We start from the raw sequence: 21,452 nt of genomic DNA, 5'->3' as shown, positions 1-21,452 counted from the left end.
ACCCCACCTTAATCCACCATGAGCATTGCACCTCACAGTATTTAGCTAGTTACAGTGGAGAGGAGGAACTTCCTTTAACAGGCAGAAACCTCAGGCAGGACCAGACTCATGTTAGACACACATCTGCTGAGACTGAGTTGGAGAGAGGGATAGAGGAGAATAAGAGAGAGAGAGAGAGAGCGGTGATAGTGATGAGACGAGTAGTAGAAGCTGTTGCCGCAGAGAAACCTACAAGACAAGGGAGCTCAGGGACTCCAGAGAGGTCTATGGTTAGTAACTTTAATGGGACAGGAAGAGTTAAAGTAAGTGATGAAGGGTCATACCAATGTTATTTAAAATGACTAAAGAGACGACCGTCTGAGTTTCAAAGCCTGATAGCAGACGGGTTAAAAGATTTGGAGTAACGATTAGTTCTCCTCAAGGGTGCATAGAAACGGGGAGCTGAAGGCATCAGTGCGAAATCCGTAGAAAGAGCATGTCATGGCTGGCTGTTTTTAGCTTTCTTCACCACCTGATTCTCCCAGAGTGTTCATTTAGTTCTGGTGCCTGACTTCCTGTCCCGCTCCATCTGCTCTGTTGAGATTGATGCGTCGTGCTCCGGCATCCGGCAAGAATAGAAGTCTTGTGTATCTGATCTGGGGGGGCTCCACAGAGTGGATCCAGTGGAAGTTAACACATTGACTAGAGTAGAAACCTATCAGATCTGGAGCTGAGACGGATCAGAGACGGACCGGACACGGATCATACCAGAAACAATCGTATCTGAAACTTGTTTTCAGCATCAGAGCCGGTCTTAGCTCTGATTTTCTAAATCTGTGCATCCTAAGTGAACATCTTAACGATGAGAGGAACGACTTGTTAGTGAAAAGAGGAACATTAACTCGTGTTTTAAACCTGCAGCTTAATCAGAAGCCTCTTTCCTCTGTCCCCCTCTCCTCACGCTGCAGCCCTCATCCATGAGTCTAATCCTAATCCAATGAGCCATCCCTAAAATCCATGAGCACATCCTTCATCCACTCATCTCTTCAACCATCCCTCTCTTCTTCCTCTCACCTTCTCTTTTTTTTTTCTCCACAGGAACGTAGCGACCACCCCTCTCCCTCCCCAAGCTCCGCCTCCGTCTTCTACTACCCCCTCGATGAGGAATCACACCTCGCCCAGTCCTCCTCCGGCGCCTCCTCAGCGGGCCTTGAGCCTCACCCTGGACCCGCACCGCCAGGAGAACTTCCTGGGCCTGCTCCCGTGGAGGCTGAGCGGCGTCCAGTCGGTGATGATGCCCCTCCCTTCGGCTCGGTCGCGCCTGTCCCTGCAGGAGACGGTGCAGACTTCCAAGTGAGGGGGGAGAGCGAGTCGCCGTGGAAGAGGCGCAGCGAGGTCGCCGCCCAGCTGTCGTTCGTCCGCGGCGAGGGCGACGAGGAGCCGAACAGTCGCACCACTGAAAGTTCTGACCTGCAGATCACCCTGATATGAGGAGGAGGAGGAGGATCTAGATGATCTCTACAGGACACACACTTCTACACACACACACACACACACACACACACACACACACACACACACACACACACACACACACACACACACACTTCTACTGGAGACTGTTCTGTGTTTAGAAAACTACCTGACTCTCCTTCTTCAAACCTTCCTGGGACCATTTCTTTGTATGTGTGCGCACATGATGAATATGACCTCCTCCTCTTCCTCCTCCTCCTCCTCCTTCTTCTTCTTCTGCTGTTTTTCTCTCACCTTCGTCTTCCTGGATTTTATTTACAAAGTATCGCTGCAAACAAACAATCCAAGCCATGCCGTGAAGAGAAGGAGAAGAAGCCTCGTACAGTCTGACGGGTTTCATGATTCGTCTCTGAAGCCAAAGTTTGCAGCCGTGTGTGTTTTTCTTTTTCTACGTTAGCTCTGACGTAAGCTAGTTAAAGTGTTAAACATCTGAGAGACTGACTAATCCAGCTCCTCAGTTCCTTTTAAGACAATCCCCGTTCACATTAAATCCCGTGCCATCCTGTCAAACAGGTTTTTAGCTCTGATTGTCCCCCTCCTGTGGATGTTCTCTTATTTACAAAGAAGTCCTTCGTCCTCTTAAAGACTAGAACACGGAGATAAGACGAATCTCATCAGCTCTCGTTGAATATTCAGAAACTGTGATTTCCCCCGTCGTAGGGTCTGATCATGCAAGCATTTAAAGCACTTAGATTTCATACCAGCGTGTGTCCATTTCAGTGTAACCGCTGCCGTCAGTGGGTTCACGTGTAGAGACAGAGCAGTCTATTTTTGTGATGTGGCGAGCTCCTTTTTTTAAAGAAACACGAGGTACCTGAAAGAAGAGGTGGAGAAAACCATCCCACTGCACCCTCATCCCAACATTTATGATATGTTTCTCAACCTTCTACTTGACCCCAAAGCATGAAGACAGATGGGACAGTACTTCACTTGTGTTCCATCAAGTTAAGCCCATGACACCTTGAGGAAGCTCTGACTTCCTGAACCCAACTAGCTCTCCTCTCTTGTTTCAACGACACACCAAAACAGAGAAGAAAGCAGAAAAAATCAAAGAGAGGTGTTAGAAAGAAGACAACGAAGGCAGGACGAGAAGCTTGACTAGGCTAGTGCTCAACTCAGCTGGGTCAAGCTGTACGCTCTGCCTCCCCTTACTCCCAGACTCTGAGGAAAGAGAGGAGAGAAAGAATACAACTTTGAAGACAGACGCTAGAATGAAGAAAGAGAAGGCACAGTCAGGACTCAGAGCTTAACCCAGCGAAGTCAGGCTGTACGCTCTGCCTCTCCCCGAGTCCTGGACTCTAATTAGGGAGGAGAGAGAACTCAGAGTCTGCAGAGAGGTGTTAGAAAGAGGACAGGGAAGGCAGAGCCAAAGCCAAGGATTTCGACCCAGCTGGTTCAAGCTGTACGCTCTACCTCCCCTTACTCACCCACTGCAATGAGGGAAGAAAGGAGAGAAGAGAGAGAATTAGAGTCTACCAAGAGATGCTAGAAAGAGGACAGGGAAAGAAGAGCCAAAGCTAAGGAGTTCGACCCAGCTGGGTCAGACTGTACGCATTACCTCCCCCTAGTCCTGGACTCTAATGAGCGAAGGGAGACAACTCAAGAAGCTGCAGAGATGCTAGAAATAGGACAGGGAAGGTAGAGCCAGGGCAAAAGAGTTCAACCCAACGAAGTCAGGCTGTAAGCTCCACCTCCCCCTAGTCCTGGACTCTAATGAGGAAAGAGAGGAGAGAAGAGAGTAATCAATTGTCTGCAGTGAGATGCTAAAATGATGATGGGGAAGACAGAGGCAAGGTGAAAAAGTTGAACCAAGCTGGGTCAGGCTGTACGCTCTGCCTCCCGCTAGTCCTGGACTCTAATGAGGGAAGTAAGGAAAGAAGAGAGAGAATAAGAGTCTGCAGAGAGATACTAGAAAGAGGACAGGGAAGGCAGAGCCAGGGCAAAAGAGATTAACCCAACAAAGTCAGGCTGTATGCTCTACCTCCCCTTACTCTCCTACTCTAATGAGGGAAGAGAGGAAAGAAGAGAGAGACTAAGAGGTATTAGAAAGAGGACAGGGAAGGCAGAGCCCATGAGTTTGACCGAGCTGGGTCAGGCTGTACGCTCTACCTCCCCCTACTTCCAAACTCTACCGAGGTGAGTAGGGGGAGAGAATTAGAGTCTGCAGAGAGATGCCAGAAAGAGGACAGGGAAGGCAGAGCCAGGGCAAAAAAGCTCAACCCAGCCGGGTCAGGATGTACGCTCTACCTCCCCCCACTCTAATGAGGGAAGAGAGAGAATACAAGTCTGCAGAGAGATATTAGAAAGAGGAGAGGGAATGCAGATCCAGGGAAAAAGAGCTCAACCCAACTGGGTCAGGCTGTAATCTCTACCTCCCCCTAGTCCTGGATTCTAATGAGGAAAGAGAAGAGAGATAACATAAGAGTCTGCAGAGAGATGTTTGAAAGAGGACAGGGAAGGCTGAGCCAGGGCAAAGGGGCTCAACCCAACAAAGTCAGGCTGTACGCTCTACCACCCCCCGAGTCCTGGACTCTAATTGGGAAAAAGAGAGAACTCAAGAGTCTGCATAGAGTTGTTAGAAAGAGGACAGGGAAGGCAGAGCCAAAGCCACAGCCGAGGATTTCCACCAAGCTTCGTCAGGCTGTACGCTCTACCTCCCCTACTCAGACACTGTAATGAGAGAAGAGAAAGAATAAGAGATCTACCTAAGCACTCTAATAAGGGAAGAGAGTGAACTCAAGAGTCTGCAGAGAGATGCTAGAAAGAGGACAGGGAAGGCAAAAGAGTTCAACCCAGTTATGTCAGGCTGCACGCTCCACCTCCCCCTACTCAGACACTGTAATAAGAGAAGAGAGAAGAGAAAGAACAAGAGTCTGCAGAGAGATGTTAGAAAGAGGACAGGGAAGGCAGAGCCAGGGCAAAGGAGCTCAACCCAGCTAGGTCAGGCTGCACGCTCCACCTCCCCCTACTCAGACACTGTAATAAGAGAAGAGAGAAGAGAAAGAACAAGAGTCTGCAGAGAGATGCTTGAAAGAGGACAGGGAAGGCAGAGCCAGGGCGAAAAAAGCTGAACCCAGCTGGGTCAGGCTGCACGCTCCACCTCCCCATACCTACTGAATAAGGAGTTAGCTTGTTAACTTGTCCCACTAATAACAAACCCAAGCAACCAAACCAGCATCCAGTGACACCTTCGTGAAAGGACGAGCCTAAGGGAACGCCTGATTCAAACGTGAATTTGACTTCTCAGGTTTCAACGTACGATTATTTTAACGATCCATCGACCAGCAGATCATGGAGTGGGTTATTTTAATGCTTAGGAACGCTCAGAAAAAACAGCACATGTTCTGTTTCAGAGGCTGGAAAAATCCTGAAGATAGATCGCAGTCTTCCAAATCAACTAGTCATTTATTAGCTGCAGCTTTAGTGGAAACCTAAAGCCTTTAAGAGTTCTTTTATTCCTTTTTAATGACGTCAGGATTTGAGAGGTGTTTGGAGCTCAGGATTGAAGATTTCAGAGTGAGATATATATAAAAAGGAGTATCAGCAGATCAGTAACTATTACAGTTAGAGGGTTTAACGCACAAGAGAACTTTCTGTCTAAGATGTGGATGTTTCTGAAAGGAGACTCTGCTTTGAGAATTTTAAAGACAGATTTAAAAAAGTTATTAACCCTTTAAAAGAAGCAGGAACACCAACCCTTCCAGGAGACCGACGTGTGTGTCTTTGATAAACCAGATGACGTATTCTTCACTGTGCAAATCACCAGAAATCTGAGCTGATCACTTTAACTGTTCATGAAAGTGACTTCAAGACGACTCACTGCTGTCCATTCTGCTCACCAGCTTTACTTACCTCACCTGCTGCACTGTACATCCATGTTACTGTTCCTCTGTGACTCCATGACATATTGATGTTCTTGTTTCAGTGTTTTAGTTTAAAGCTGTCAGGAGATAAGAAACCAAACTCAAGCTGTTGACGTGTCGGGTGTTGTTGAATCAGGGTTGGAGATCCACAAAGTCAGCAGCCCGTCGTTTTGACGCCGCGAGCGCTTCACACTCCACGTGTCGGCGGCTGTTGTTCTCCGTTCTGACGTGCTTTAAGTCGAGTTTATTCTTCACCGTGATGAGATGTGTTTGAGGAAAATAAATCTACATATATTTGTTGTTTACTGACTTTTATAAACACGTGCATGACGGCATGCACACATCCCCTCCACCGCTGTCGTTTCCCTGTAAAAACATAAGCTGGGTAAAGTGCCTGCATTGTTCTTTCTAAAGAGTGGATGAAAAGTGACAAGCTGTTTTGATCCTTTTTAGTGTGTACTTGATTCTAAGAATATGTGCTCTGTTTATTAAAAGAAATGTATTTGAAAAGAATCCTCAGAGGTTTGTGGTTTCTTCTTTTCCATCAGCCTGTTAGCTCCCGGTCCAGATGTTGATCCTTTAAAACAGCTTACAAGTCAAGTGTTGCAGTTACATGACACTAACACGGGACTTTCGCCAGATCTGTGTTCACTCTATCCCCGATCCACTAAGGTCCGTCTCCATGCTCTCTCCTCCGTCAACACCCACTGGTTGTGTTTTCATAACACGGGACAGCTGGAGTCATGTGACCGAGGTTTTCCTGCTGTACTTCCTGAATCAAGGATCCTCCTCCTCCTCCTCTCCTCATCCTCATCATACACGACCAACACCTTGCCCTGTGGAGTTTTGCATGAGTGTGTGTGTGTGTTTGGATGAGTCATGGCGTACGACAACGCAAAACAAAATGTGGGGCCTGAAGCAGAAGACAGGACTCCAGGGGAAAGTGTGTGTTCATGCCGCTTCACTTCACCTGTGTTATGAAAGTCCTTCTTCATCTTTGAGGCTTTTCAAATCATGAAATCTACACTTTTGGACAAAATGCATGAATGTGCATGTAAATGATGTTTGACTTCACATTAAGGGGCACAGTCGACATGTACTGCATATCATATTCATGAATCAGAGTTAAGATCTCAAGCTTTGAGACAGATTTAAAAGTTGTTGCTTTAGCTCTCTCACTTTCTTTTCCTTCATCAAGATCCTCTTCAACTTTTCACCTTTGTGTGTCATGAAAACACAAAGCTATAGGACCAGCATTTGGACAAGTCTGCCTTCAATGCTCTCTGGCAGAGAGGTGTGCTGAGTTACACAGGACTTCCACCAGATCTGCTGCGGTCCTGCTCCGTGCTCTCTCGTCCATCAACACCCACTGGTTGTGATTTCAGAACGCAGCATGGAGCAGGACCTCTGGACAGCTGGAGTCATGTGATTGAGGTTTCCCCGCTGTAATCACTGAATCAAGGATTCTCCTCCTCCTCCTCCTCTCCTCATCCATGTTGTCTTTCTGGTCCTCTGAAAACCTCTGACCTGTTGACTCCAGGCCTGGCTCCGCTCATCATGACTTTGGTTTGTTGTTGTAGTTAAGTGAAATACGATCTGGTGATAACACAGAGTGTTTTATTCTGAAAATTAACCGGATGTTTTCATTTTGTTTTGGTGAAACCTGACTTCCTGTCCCGCTCCATCTGCTCTGTTGAGATTGATGCGTCGTGCTCCGGCATCCGGCAACAAATAGAGGTCTTGTGTATCTGATCCGGAGGACTCTGAACTGCAGGATCAGAGACGCAGCCGGAACGCAACGGAGTGGATCCAGTGGAAGTTAACACATTGACTAGAATAGAAACCTATCAGATCCGGTGCTGCGACGGATCGGAGACAGATCTGGTGGAATTTGGCCGTAAGAGAAGGAAAGATGAGCGAAGGAAATGACCGTTAAGGGAAAGAAAAGGAAAGCTAAGGAAAGGGAAGGAAAGGAAATGATCGCTAAGGAAAGGAAAGGATATAGATGCTAAGGAAATGAAAGGAGAGCGAAGGAAAAGAGCGTTAAGGAAAAGAAAAGGAAAGCTAAGGAAAGGAAAGGAACTCCAAGGGAAGGAGAGGAAAAATACGCTAAGGGATTGAAAGCTGAGGAAAGGAAATGAACACCAGAACATAACGGAGCGGATCCAGTGGAAGTTAACACATTGACTAGAATAGAAACCTATCAGATCTGGTCCTGTGACGGATCAGAGACGGATCTGGTGGACTTTGGCCGTAATAAAACCTACAGCTTATTCAAAAATCAATGCAACTTGTACCTGAATCCCCCACCCCCCATGGAGTGTTTCATGCAGGAGCTCTCTTCAGATGCTTAGGCCCCGCCTACCCGTTTTAGACACGCCCCCTGCAGAGGAGACAACCAGGAAGAGGTGAGTGTTTCCTTTGTTTGAATAAATGTTTGCATCGGCTGGATTCCTGCAGTTTGAAGATGGTTTTGTCCCACTGTGTCTCCTCAACACTTATCTGCAGAAGCACAAGATTGTTTTGTTTTGTTTCATATTTTTGGGCTTTCACTCCCTTTTTTATTGATAGAGGAGAGGACTGCATGCAGGACAGGGGACGCAGTCTGGAATTGAACCCGGACCGGCCGCACAACTTAGCCATTAGGCTAAATCCACATCGATCCAACAGAATAGTCAGACTACAGACTACCTTGTGTTTGAAGGTAGTATGTAGCAATCTACATCAGACCAATACAACAACTCTGCAAGAAATCACCCTTATGCAAAGCTTCAACCTTTTTCAAAATGTTGCAGACTTCATCTTCCATCTGTATGAGTTTATATTGACAACTGTCTGAGCTCCGTCCTGATGTAACTCTAACAGTGAGAGTACATAAATCACGAGCTTTGCTTGTGCAACATGAACGATTTACTCTCGCACTGTGAGTTTACAATCCACCACAGCATTTATATAATCCCACAGAGCGTGCCCGGCCTGAGGACAGGTTGCTCAGCACTTTTCCCCGTCCTCTCTGGTTGAATGTTTCTTGTTTGTCAACAGAACTGTGTCCCTGTCATCACCCCAGCACAGAGTGTCAGTGTCCTCACTGTCCTCACTGTCCTGGAGCTCACAGAGGTTTGACGCCTGAGGTCAGCAAAGGAAGATGTGTAGAAGTCCTGAACTGGGTCAAAGTGTGATGATTGAACTGATTAATATGAGAGTCTTTCCTGGCGTCTCTCAGATCTGTCCACACCATGTCAGTGTTTCCACATGTTTCAAATCCTCACACATTTCCTCGTTGGAGTTCAGTTTGTTCTGATTTATGTCTGAAGGAAGTCTCCATTCTTCACGCTGCTCCTCATCAGGTGGAGGCTCTCCAAATAAACTCTTCTGTTGCTCGTTAGGTCATGTTTCTGGACGACGGCTGCAGAGCATCAGTCCCACAGCAACGCAACGTGCTGCAGCCGTGTCCCAGACCTGCAGGAGTTACATAACGAGAACATCATCCAGTGATTGAGACATCGATCTGATCCGTGCATGTCTCTGTACCGATCACACAGATCACACTCTCTCAGCTTTTCAGAGTTAGAAGAATTACGTTTGAGTCTTTTCCTTCATTAATCATCTGAGTTCTTTGAGACAACATGTTTCTCAGTGGACTGATGAATCAGAGCGCACAGACTCATTGTTTAACGGCTCTCTGTAGACTCGTTGTCCCGTTGGCCTCGTCCCAATCAGTGATCTCAAAGTCTGCTCTGTTCGGTTATAAAACACAGGTTGAACTGAGCCAAATGGAGCAGCACCCTTTTTCACATTCATCGATGATTACAAGAAGCAAAGTCTGTGCACACGCATGACCAAACAGGATGACCTGAAGGAGGAAGAATCTGTGTCCCGGCCCAGATCTGTCCCTCATTAGTGATACCATCCATCCATCTATCCCTTTGTTTATTCAGCTTGTTGAGGGTCGGGTCACGCTGGCAGCAGGCTAAGAAAGTCCGCCGAGACCTCCTTCTTCCCGGTAACGTTCTCCAGCGCTTCTTGTCAAGGTCTCCTCCCAGTCTGACGAACCTCCAGAGGAAGGCGCCCAGGCATCGTTAGCAGAAGCCCAACCAACCTCAACCGGCTCCTTTAGATGTGAAGGATTAGAGGCTCTACTTTGAGCTCCCTCTGCATGTCTCTGAGTTCTTCGCCCTAGCACCACCTCCGACTTCAGGTGAGGAAGAGTTATATGGATGGAAGAGAGTCTCAGATGTCCTACACTGTCCTCTTTGTAACCAAAACCTGGTTTATACTTCTGCAACACATTCACGCCTCCAAAATGTTACAACACGTTGAAACTTTGTGGATTGTAAGCCGAGTGATTGGTCCGCTGCACAGGATCGCATTACCAGCATTGAAACATGTCTGGAATCAGCAAGCATCGAATCTCCTCTGACGTCTCCTCCTCTCCTTTCTTCTTTGTAATAATTGTTGTAAGATCAACAGCTTCACGGTGCAAAAGCAGGCAGAAAACGTACAGCAGGACTGGAAACAGGCGATCTGACTAGTTCCAGCTCCCCTGATTACCCTAATGAGCCTCACCTGAGCCTCTTTAACTCCTGTCTTGAGTCTTGGTTCAGGATCACAAAGTCCACATTATTCAGTCTCAGTTTGAGTCGAGGCCTAATCGTTAATATAATCTTCTCCTTTGGAATCATCTACCAGTCAGGGTCCGGGAGGCAGACACCCTCTCTACTTTTAAGAGTAGGCTTCAAACTTTCCTTTTTGATAAAGCTTATAGTTAGAGCTGGATCAGGCTTGGACCAGGTCTTAGTTATGCTGCTATAGGCTTAGACTGACACACTGGGATCCTGTCTTTCCCTCTCTCTCCTCTCTCTGCCTGTCTCTCACTTTAACTCTTCCTGTCCCATTAAAGTTACTAACCATAGACCTTTCTGGAGTCCCTGAGCTCCCTTGTCTCGTAGGTTCCTCTGGATCTCTGCTGTAGATTCATTTTTGGGGTCTGTCATTCTTTCTTTCTTTCATTCTTTCTTTCCTTCCCTCCATCCTTCTCTTCCTTTCCTTATTTAATTCCTTCCTTCTTTCTTTCATGCCTTCTTTCTTTCTTTCTTTCTTTCTCCCTTTGTTCTTTCCGTGTTTCTTCATCCTTTATGTCTCCTTTTTTATCCCGTCCTTTCCATCTGTCATTCCTTCCCCATTTCTTCTCCTCTTTTTCTTTCTTCTGGTCTCCCTCTCTTCTCTCTTTTCTTAGACCTTTCTGGAGTCCCTGAGCTCCCTTGTCTCGTAGGTTCCTCTGGATCTCTGCGTAGATTCCTTTTTGGTTCTGTTATTCATTCTTTCTTTCTTTCTTACTTTCTTTCTTTCATTCCTTCATTCCTTCCCTCCTTCTTTCTTTCTGTCTTTCATTCTTTCTTTCTTTCTTTTCTTCTTTTTTCCTTTCTTTCTTTCTCTCTTTGTTCTTTCCATGTTTCTTCCTCCTTTATGTCTCCTTTTCTACAACTTCTACAACTTCTACAACAAATCCTTCTTTCTTTCATTCTTTCCTTCCTTTCATTCCTTCATTCCTTACTTCCTTCCCTCCGTCTTTTTCTTTCTTTCCTTCTTTCCTTCTTTCACTTCCTCCTTTCTTCTTTGTAATAATTGTTGTAAGATCAACAGCTTCACGGTGCACAAGCAAACAGAAAACGTACAGCAGGACTGGAAAAGAGGCGATCTGACTAGCATAGAAGTCGCACTGCCTACGAGTGTTAAGGCGGAGCATTGCAGAGCGACGTGGACACAACAACACACAACGCCTTGAGTCCATGCAGGACTATAAACCAGGCTTAAATGTTGCATAAGTTGGCGTAAGGGTGGTCGTCTTCTTATCAGGAAATTGGCAGGTCAGATCCCGGCTCTTGAAGTCCACATGTCAAAGCAAATAGGTGTGTTGACGGCGGAGCTTCATTACGATGCTGTTTTTGGACTTGCAGCATAAAAAAGGGCGAGCACCAAGGGGACCAGAAATGCAGTCTCTTTACAACTTGTCATACGGACATGATTTGGAGACCTATGTGAGGCTTAAATCAAACAGATTCAGCACCTGAAGAACCAAACTGTGAGGTATTTATGGAAATGTTCAAACAGACCGACTCCATCACGGTCATTTCTCAGAGTGTGTGAGTATCCATACGTATAAACACAGCCTTCACTTCATTACGTAACATCTGTTCTCCTCCAGCTGTCCAACAAGATCCAGGTCCAGTTTACGTGGAGTTAAAGAGAACTTACCCAGAATGAGTTATTTATTCCTGAGGGTGGGGCGGTGACGTCTGGTCCAGATGTTTGCAGCAGCTGAGAGAGGTTTGATATCTAACGTCAAGTTTGTGAGCTTGAGTTTTTATTTTGGTGCACAGCGATGGTGACCTCACGGTTTGCTTTGGACTGTTTTGCTGGAGTGAAATGTGAAATATATTTTGGAAAAGATCGCATCATCCTCCCGGGTTTTACTACGAAACGCTCCACTGGTTCCACGACAAGATCCATGTCAACAAACCCTGAAAAGGAAACGTCTATTTTCCATTATTGAAGCCAAAAAAAAGCACGAAAAAGTGACGCTAACTTCTTCATTTAATGCCGTCTTCTTTCAGGCATACATCATTTAAGAACGCATGCATTCAAAAGTTAAAGGATCACTTCAGTCCAGAACCTTAGTCCTGCCAAAGACCATCTTTATCCAAAACCACAGAGCGCCAGCGTGAGCGTCTGTGAGAGCGAGCGGTCCAGGTTTCAGTGACTCTGCTCACGTGGGATCGCCTGCTCCTCATCAGAACCGCTCCAAACATGAACGCTTGAAATGAAGACTTGATGTGCGCCTGTCACAGAAAGTTGGAGGACGCGATGCAGCATTTCACCCCGAGGGAGAAATCCATCTTACTGGTGTTTCAGTGCCGCTCAAACGCAGTGATGCCAATCCCTCGCAGTCACTGCTGGAAAAACACAAACAACAAGAGCTTTAAAGGACATTTCTGTTCTTGGAAAAGTGATTCCTGGGATTTAAAGTTGGAGGTTCTCTGGTCCAAAGTGGTTTTAGTCCCTTAAATCCTGGGATTAAGGATCCTACACTTAAAAAGAGGTTTTGTTTAGACGTTGGGACGGGTTCAGTCTCCGATGTCAGTCAAGTCTGTCACATCGTTCAAAGTTGTTTTCTTGTCTTATGTTTCAGGTTTTATTTTGAAACTCACCCTCGTCTCTTGTGTCAGGACTTTTAAGTTCCAGCTCCCCTGATTACTCTAATGAGCCTCACCTGAGCCTCTTTAACTCCTCTCCTGAGTCTTGGTTCAGGATCACAAAGTCCACATTATTCAGTCTCAGTTTGAGTCGAGGCTTAATCCTTATATAATCTTCTCCTTTGGAATCATCTACCAGTCAGGGTCCGGGAGGCAGACACCCTCTCTACTTTTAAGAGTAGGCTTCAAACTTTCTTTTTTGATAAAGCTTATAGTTAGAGCTGGATCAGGCTTGGACCAGGTCTTAGTTATGCTGCTATAGGCTTAGACTGACACACTGGGATCCTGTCTTTCCCTCTCTCTCCTCTCTCTGCCTGTCTCTCACTTTAACTCTTCCTGTCCCATTAAAGTTACTAACCATAGACCTTTCTGGAGTCCCTGAGCTCCCTTGTCTCGTAGGTTCCTCTGGATCTCTGCTGTAGATTCATTTTTTTGGGGTCTGTCATTCATCCTTTCTTTCTTTCTCTATTTCATTCCTTCTCTCTTTCTTTCTTATCTTCCTTCTCTCTTTCCTTCTTTCTTTCATTCTTTCCTTCATTCATTCATTCCCTCCTTCCTTTCATTCCTTCATTCCTTACCTCCTTCCTTCTTTCTCTTTCTTTCCTTCTTTCCTTCTTTCACTTCCTTTTTTCTTATTTCTTTCTTTCTTTCCTTCTTTCCTTATTTCATTCCTTCCTCCTTCTTTCATTCCTCCCTTTTTTCTTTCTTTCCTTCCAACTTTCTTTCATTCCTTCCCTCCTTCCTTCTACCTTCTTTCTTTTCTTCTTTCTTTCCTTCCTTCCTTCCTTCCTTCCTTCCTTCCTTCCTTCCTTCCTTCCTTCCTTCCTTCCTTCCTTCCTTCCTTCCTTCCTTCCTTCCTTCCTTCCTTCCCTCCTTTCTTTCTTTCATTCCTTGGGAAGGGACTGGATCTGATCCTGGTCTTGATGTTGGGTCTATGTTAATCCAAGTTCAGTCACAGGTCCTGAAAATTATGACTCAAGCTGGACTTGAGTCCACTTTGAGTTCTACACCACCTTCCCCCCATTATATAACCGTCCATCTCCACCCTGTGATTTACATTCAGCCTTACACTGAGGCTTTATCAGAGCTGGACTCAGACCGGACTCTAATTCATCTAACGCTCAACACCATGGAAGACAAATGGGACAGAGGGAGGAGCTGGATCTGAGTTCTTCTTTTAAATCAGTCCCTGTTGATCGACTTCAGAAATCAACCAGAGTTTCAGTCTGCACACTCCAACACAGATTCCTGCTCCTGCACTAGTTTCACTCTTCCTCAAAAGATGTCACTGTTGCTTCAAATTCAAAGAGTGCTGCTGCACAGGAAGTAGCCTGATAACAGTCTGTAACTTGAGACTGGGGTTACCACCGACTCAGGAGCTCAGCCTTGCTCCTCTGGCTGTCTCTGAGCCGGGTCCAGAATGCTGCTTCAGGGCAGGGGAGAGCATTCAGGGAACAGTTTACACCTGTGCAAATTCACTCTGACACTGCCAGACATTCAGACCTGTATGCACACAGACTCTGCAGAAACTGGACCGAATCCGTCTGCAGATATGTTACGAGGCATCCTGTTTGAAGGAATGACCGTAAAATAATGTGACTTTGCAGACTTTGCTTTGACAAACTGTGGCCTTGAGGACTTTTGTGACATGCAAGTTTGACATTAAGCCAATGTCTCTGCAAAGCAGAACCAGGGGACTATTTTAAAAAGGATAAATGCGTTAAAATCTCAGCTGTCTTCATTCGGACGGTCATGCACGAGAAGACAAACATCTCTGGAGCCTCAGATAATCTGTTTCCAGTCAGTCTTTATTTGATTGTCTGATGTCTGATTGCAGCTTCGTCATTGTTTGTCTTAATTTCATCTCATCAACATCACAGGGAGGATGTTATTGGGAAAAAAGGCGCAACCAATATCTGAAACCACAAACATGATAAAGTGGGGAAACTTAAAACTGTACATGAGGACTTTACTGGACGAGAGGGAGGAGGTCTGAGTCATACACACACACACACACACACACACACACACATAGAAACACTCAGACTCTGTACAGGCCTGGCAGCTGCGTGCTAGCATTCGCCAACTCTCACTTTGTTGTTCACTTTTGTCTTTTTCTCGCTCTCTCTGTCCAACTCGGACACGCACACACATAAATCAATTGTTATTGCTGACTGACTCGACTTGAGAGGAAATAGATTGGTATTCACACACACACACACACACACACACACACACACACACACACACACACACACACACACACACACACACACACACACACGTTCCCTCGGTTTCCAGGAAAAGCAGAGCAGAGCGTCTGAACGGCCTTCTACGAACTTTACATCATAAACAGGAGTGATGAGCTTCCCAATGGACGCTGGAGCTGATGAGAGGCAGGCAGAGCACATCAACACTGAGACTTCAGCTTTCAGTTATTTATTTAAGAGCCAATAATGAGCTTCAATCTGATAACATGGATGACATATCAGTCTCAGTTTCACTGTAAACAGGTCCTCAGAGGCTTCCCTCTGGCTTCCTTCAGCGGTATGAACCTGAAACAGAAACTGATGTTCTTGTGATGTTCTTGTAATTAACGGGTCTTCAGTTTGCTGAAATAACAACATCATGATGCAGATTAGTCCAAAGTCCAAAGTCCAGCTTTGTCAGGTCTGTCCTCAAGAGGAGAAGAAAACTACGTCTACAATGTTTGTTTGTTGAATGGAGGTCTATGAAAGAGGATTAGAGACACTGATGTTTCTTTAGCTCTGACCTTCTTCATGGAATGTTCCATTTGTTCTCAGAATTCTGACATCATCAAAGACTGAGTTCTGACATCATCAAAGACAGAATTCTGACATCATCAAAGACAGAACTCTGACATCATCAAAGGCAGAATTCTGACATCAAAGACAGAATTCTGACATCATCAAAGGCAGAATTCTGACATCACCAAAGACAGAATTCTGACATCATCAAAGGCAGAATTCTGACATCACCAAAGACAGAATTCTGACATCATCAAAGACAGAATTCTGACATCATCAAAGACAGAATTCTGACATCATCAAAGACAGAATTCTGACATCATCAAAGACGGAATTCTGACATCATCAAAGACGGAATTCTGACATCATCAAAGACAGAATTCTGACATCATCAAAGACGGAATTCTGACATCATCAAAGACAGAATTCTGACATCATCAAAGACAGAATTCTGACATCATCAAAGACAGAATTCTGACATCATCAAAGACAGAATTCTGACATCATCAAAGACAGAATTCTGACACCATCAAAGACAGAACTCTTCTGCTCCCCTCCTCGTTTCTTCTCCTCTATTTCTTTCCTCTTTCCTCTCCTTTTTTCTTCCCTCCTCTCCTCTTTTTTCCTCTCCTCTCTTTCTTTCCTCTCCTTTCTTTCTTTCCTCTATTTGTTCCTTCCTCCCCTCTCTCTCACCTCATTCTTTTTCTCTCCTCCTTCTGTCTTCCTTTTTCCTTCTCTCCTCTGCTACCTCTCCTCTTTTCTTTCCCCTTCTTATTCCCGCTTTCCTTCCATCCTTCTCCTCTCCTCTGTTCTTCCCTCCTCCTCTCCTTTTTCCTTTCCTCTTCTGTTGTCTTACATCTTGTCCTCCTCTTCATTTTGTCACATCTTCTCCTCTTTTCTAAATTTTCATCCTTCCTTCTCATTTGCTCTCCTTTCCTCTTTCCTCGTCTCCTTTCTTCTTCAAAGACAGAATTCTGGAACACCTGCTGTTGCTCTCCATACAGACTGTTCTTCCTGCTGACACCTGATTGGTCGATTACTCCTCAGACTACAGACGGAGACCAGAACCCTTCTCAGACTAAAACCCAGACCCTGAGATCCAGATCCAACATGTCTCTGAATCAGAATCTGTAATTACAGGTTAGTTGTAGCTGAAAGTAAAAAGCTTTGTCAGGTCTGTCCTCAAGAGGAGAATGTTTGTTTGTTGAATGGAGGTGGGATCCATCATTTCTGATGCTGTGTTCAGGGAAGTCAGGAAATCTGAACACTGATTGTCTTTAGTGACACAGCATTGAGCAGATTAGTGTCTCAGTGTAAATGTTTGATCTAGAACAGATTGTTAGCTGCTCTTCATGCAGATATCTCTCAGTTTATGCTGGATTGTGTTCCTCCTGCTTTTGCTCTCCGTACAGACTGTTTTTCCTACTTACTGAAGTCACACTCAATGTTTTTTGCACATGCTTTTCTTTGATTGCAGTGTGTTGAACTCTCAGGGCCACTGTACTTCTCAGACTCCTTCTTTTCCATCTGTTTCCAAAAGTAAACTCAAAGCAGAAAGAGTTTGAGACACCTCCTTGTTCCTTCTTTTATTAACTTTGAAACAGAACTCAATAACTGAATTATAAATGTTGCCTAATAACTGCCAATAATTGCATAACAGGGTTGTTACTCATCCCCCGGCGGCTCCAGAAAACAAACTTATCCCAGCCTGCAGACGTGTCATTGTGGAGAGAGACACATCATTTAATTAAACATAGTTTAACTCTGTTACGCCACAGGATCATGTGACAGGAAATCAAACAACAGCCAGTGTGAGGAGAGGAATCACATTATCCTCGTCCCCCCGGTGCATTCATTCTTACATAACAGAGCTAAATCACTTCTTAAGACCACATACGGTTTTTTGGAGAGCATGTGTCCGTGGAACCGTTCCCTGTGTTTCTGGAGATCTCTACAAAGGCCACACAGACTCCTTTGATGACTCACACGAGTCTTTCAAGACCTCGTGGACTCTCTGAACCTCATCAATCAACTCTGAAGCTTCTTGGCTTATAGGGAACAATTTGGGGGATTTAAGGATCTTTGTAGTCCCTCAAAACTTGTTCTCAGGCCAGGAGGTCTTCCCAGGAGAGGTGACCAAGTGCCAGTTTAAGGCCTTTAACAGCCAGTGGAGCCATTTGGGGGTCAATGGAACTCTTTTAAGGTGCTCTTCAAGACCACATATACCCTTAAACACCACTTAAACCACCTCAGAATCCAATGGGCTCCTTTAAAGACACTGGTACCCCTCTAGGACTACCATTAGTGTCCATTCCAGGCACCCCAGACCCTTTGGAAGACCACTTATTCACCTCAAACCTTTGAAGGAACCATTTCTGGGACCACAAGTACCTGAACAATGGAGCTGCTTCAGATCTTGAGACACCTTGGAAAAGATTGGGAACCCTTTTGTGGACCAGTTGACTTTTAAAGAACTGTGGATCACTTTCAAGTCTTTGGGGACCAAGTTAAAGAGTCCTTGTCATTTCTTGGTGCCTCTATAATCCCTCCAATGCCCAATGGAGGGACTCAAGGGATCACTAGATCCTTCAAGGATCAGTGGAACCCGTTCAAAGAACCTAAATAATCCCTTCAGAGCCTTCGAGCTGCAGATCCTTGTGTTATGCATCCAGTCTTGAACTCATCGGCGCCGCTCGCTCCCTCTTAGACCCTCTGGATTGCGTCTCTATGGCAATGAGGGTGGCAACGTCAACACACACAAACAGAGAGGCAGAGAGATGGATGAAAATCCCCTCCGCATCACTCCTCACTGACTGATGGGATGCAGCAGGAGCAGCTGAGCCGCCCCGAGGCCTGAGAGCGATCACATCATCATCCGACAGAACATTAATAACACCGAACTCGGAGGTCTTCGAGTCGGCACTAGCGGCCCCTAGAGGCAGAGCTGAGTCTTACAGCGGACTGTGCCAAGATGTTGGAGTGACCGGTCTTTGGACGGCTTCAGAAATGGACGGAGGATTTGAGCCTCAGCGGTGAGGGGAGCCGGATGGGAAGGAAATGAACCCTGCAGAGGCTGTACAGTCATATCACACAGCAGGAAGGGACAACTGTGGCACTGATTGTTGGCTAATTATGTGCAAATGTTTACCAAACAGACCAGAAACAGAGAGCTGAGTGTTCGAGGGAGCCTGTGAATATATTCAGTGAAGTTCACAGCCAAGCCGAACAGTCTGACAGAGGAGGTTCTGGAGAAAAGTGTTGACTTATGAGAGAAAAATCCAAAATAAACACATTGGACGTCTGCAGGCATCCCTTGAAAGCTGCAAGGTGACATTTGGAATACCTGGACAGAAGTTTCATATGATACCTGGTTGTCAAAATACAAACCAGAGCTGTGTCTCAGGATTTAAGGTCATTAAAGGGCTGTGGTCCGGTGACAGCAAGGGATCTAACGTGCGCTTTGGTTTATAGTTCAGAGCAGAGACTCAAGGGCATGTTGTGTTGGTGTATTGGGAAGTAATTACTGCAGAGTCCAGTATGGCTCAGATTCTATGTGCACTGTAAACCTGAACAAGTTGAAAGTTTTCAGTAATAATAATGATAATGCATTTTATTTATAGGCGCCTTTCTTGACACTGACTCAAGATCACCTTACAACATTTAAACAAACAGAGTTTAAAAAACAAACAGTAAATTAAAAAGTGAATGGACAGAGGAGTTGTGGTCAGATGGAGTAAGCCAGTTTAAACAGATGAGTTTTGAGTTTGGATTTAAAATGTGGGAGTGAGTCAGTGTTACGGAGGTCAGGTGGGAGAGGTATCAGAGTGGTTGAAGGCTCTGTTCCCCATGGTAACAAGGCGAGCAGTGGGGACAGTGAGGAGGATGGAGGATGAGGATCTGAGGGTACGGACGGGAGGAGGTCAGAGAGATATGGAGGGGCGAGGTTGTGTATGGATTTGAAGGTGAGGAGAAGTATTTTGTAGTTGATCCGGTCTGTGATGGGGAGCCAGTGGAGCTGTTGCAGGATGGGTGTGGTGTGGTGGATGGAGGCGGTGCATGTGATGATACGGGCGGCTGAATTTTGAACCAGTTGTAGTTTATGGAGGGTTTTGTGGGGGGGGGGGGGGGGGGGGGGGGGGGCAAACAGAAGGGAGTTGCAATAGTCCAAATGGGAGGTGATGAGGCCGTGAACAAGAATGGCCGTGGAGTGGGAAGTGAGCAGCAGACATTTTTGAGTATAACTGAAAATTATGAAATACGATTTCATTTGACTCAATTGTGTTCTTTCTTTTTTTTAATTTTCAAGTTTCCCTAACTCAAATTTATTTTTACATTTTTTATATTTTTAATTCATACATACAAGATGAAACTGAGTACATGTCATGGTTTGGTTAGTTTAGTGTTTTCCTTGTGTTTCATGCTTTGGCTCCATCCATCCATCCATCTTTCCATCCATCCATCCATCCATCCATCCATTCATCCATCCATCCATCCATCCATCCATCCCTCCATCCCTCCATCCATCCATCCATTCATCCATCCATCCATCCCTCCATCCCTCCATCCCTCCATCCCTCCATCCATCCATCCATTCATTCATCCATCCATCCATCCATCCATCCATCCATCCATCCATCCATCCATCCATCCATCCATCCATTCATCCATCCATCCATCCATCCATCCATCCATTCATTCATCCACCCAACCATTCATCAATCCATTCATCCATCCATCCATCCATCCATCCATCCATCCATCCATCCATCATCCATCCATCCACCCATCCATCCACCCACCCACAGTTTTTGGACTGTGGGAGGAAGCCAGAGAGAGCCCGCACATGCACAGGGAGAACATGCAAACTCCACACAGAAAGGCACCTGCCCCGACCAGGGACTCGAACCAGGAACCTTCTCGCTGTGAGGCAACAGTGCTGCCCACCGCACCACCGTGCAGCCCACCTTGCTTCCTCCCTGTGTCTATTCTGTATTAGTTATCCTTTGTCTCTCTTTTTGTGTTTTCTTAGTCTAGTCTTGTGTTTCCTGTCTTATTTTGTAGTTCTGAATCTTTGTGTTTCCTGTCTTATTTTGTAGTTCTGAATCTTTGTGTTTCCTGTCTTATTTTGTAGTTCTGAATCTTTGTGTTTCCAGTTTAGTTTTAGATCATGTCCTTGTGTGTTTCCCCCCTCTTGTGATTCCCCTCATTAGTCTGACCTGTGTCCTGTGTTCACACCTGTGTTGATGACTCTGTGTATTTAGTCCCTCTGGTTCCCCTGTCCCTGTTGTTGGATCATTGTTGGTCTTCCCTGCACCGGTACAGCGGTTTGGCGTTGTCTTTCCTTGTTACGTGCCGCTTCGTGAAGCACAGCTGAGTGTGTGAAGACTTACGTGTTGACGTTGATGATAATTAATTGTTGGTTGAACTAAACAGCTGGTTTTGAGTGCTGTACTCTTCATGGATATGAGTTAGAAGTACTGTTTGGGTTTACAGCATGGTGGTTCAGCATGCACAAGATGCAAGGGCTTATACTGGAGCTTTACAAATGTGCAGCGGCTGGGTCAGGTTTTCAGAGTGCATCGGCGTGCTCTGGTCATTCATTTTAGTATCTCTGCAGGCCGTTCATGCATGCACCTTTAATCAGTCCCTTCCCCCTCAGTCTGACCCTGGCATGTTTGGCACTTGGGTTTGCAGTGCCGAATGATTCTGCAAGTCTCTACAGCTATGGTGAGCCCTGAGGGGAAGACTTGTTTCAGGTATTCAGCCTGCGCCTGCAGCCTCTGATTTGTCTCATTAATCACATTTATAAAGCTTCAGATTCAAACACAGAGACAGTTACTTAGCTGTAATGTTTTTAAATGTCCCACAGCGTATCACATACCGTACAGAGCTCTATCAAATCGAGTTTCCACGAATGTCAGATGATGACATAATAATCAGGTGATGTCAGTAATGCTGTAGCCTGGATCAATCGAATGTTTCCAAAACAAGCAGAGTGTTTGCAGCGATGCCACGGCTCTCCTCTAGAGGAGACAAGGAACACAAAGTATCTGAAC

At 45.6% G+C, this 21,452-nt stretch overlaps 1 protein-coding gene across 5 annotated transcripts in view; it reads left to right on the top strand.

The window, feature by feature from the left end:
* Positions 1–5,888, top strand: part of LOC117830536 (pleckstrin homology domain-containing family A member 1-like) — a 28,759-nt gene extending 22,871 nt beyond the window's left edge. For 4 of the 5 annotated variants that reach the window (XR_004634795.1, XM_034708686.1, XM_034708688.1 and 1 more), the window contains one exon: positions 1,078–5,888. Coding sequence is in view for 3 of the 5 variants with exons in the window: in XM_034708686.1 (XP_034564577.1) it covers positions 1,078–1,470 (393 nt within the window). In the remaining 2 variants the exon portion in view is untranslated. The remainder of the gene's footprint in view (positions 1–1,077) is intronic. The other variant, XR_004634796.1, reaches the window with a different exon arrangement.
* Positions 5,889–21,452: the final 15,564 nt, after the last annotated feature.

This window comes from Notolabrus celidotus, chromosome 18, assembly GCF_009762535.1.
Source record: "Notolabrus celidotus isolate fNotCel1 chromosome 18, fNotCel1.pri, whole genome shotgun sequence".
Classification (NCBI taxonomy): domain Eukaryota; kingdom Metazoa; phylum Chordata; class Actinopteri; order Labriformes; family Labridae; genus Notolabrus; species Notolabrus celidotus.
Note: the sequence above shows the minus strand (reverse complement) of the source record. Positions and strands in the feature narration are given on the sequence as shown.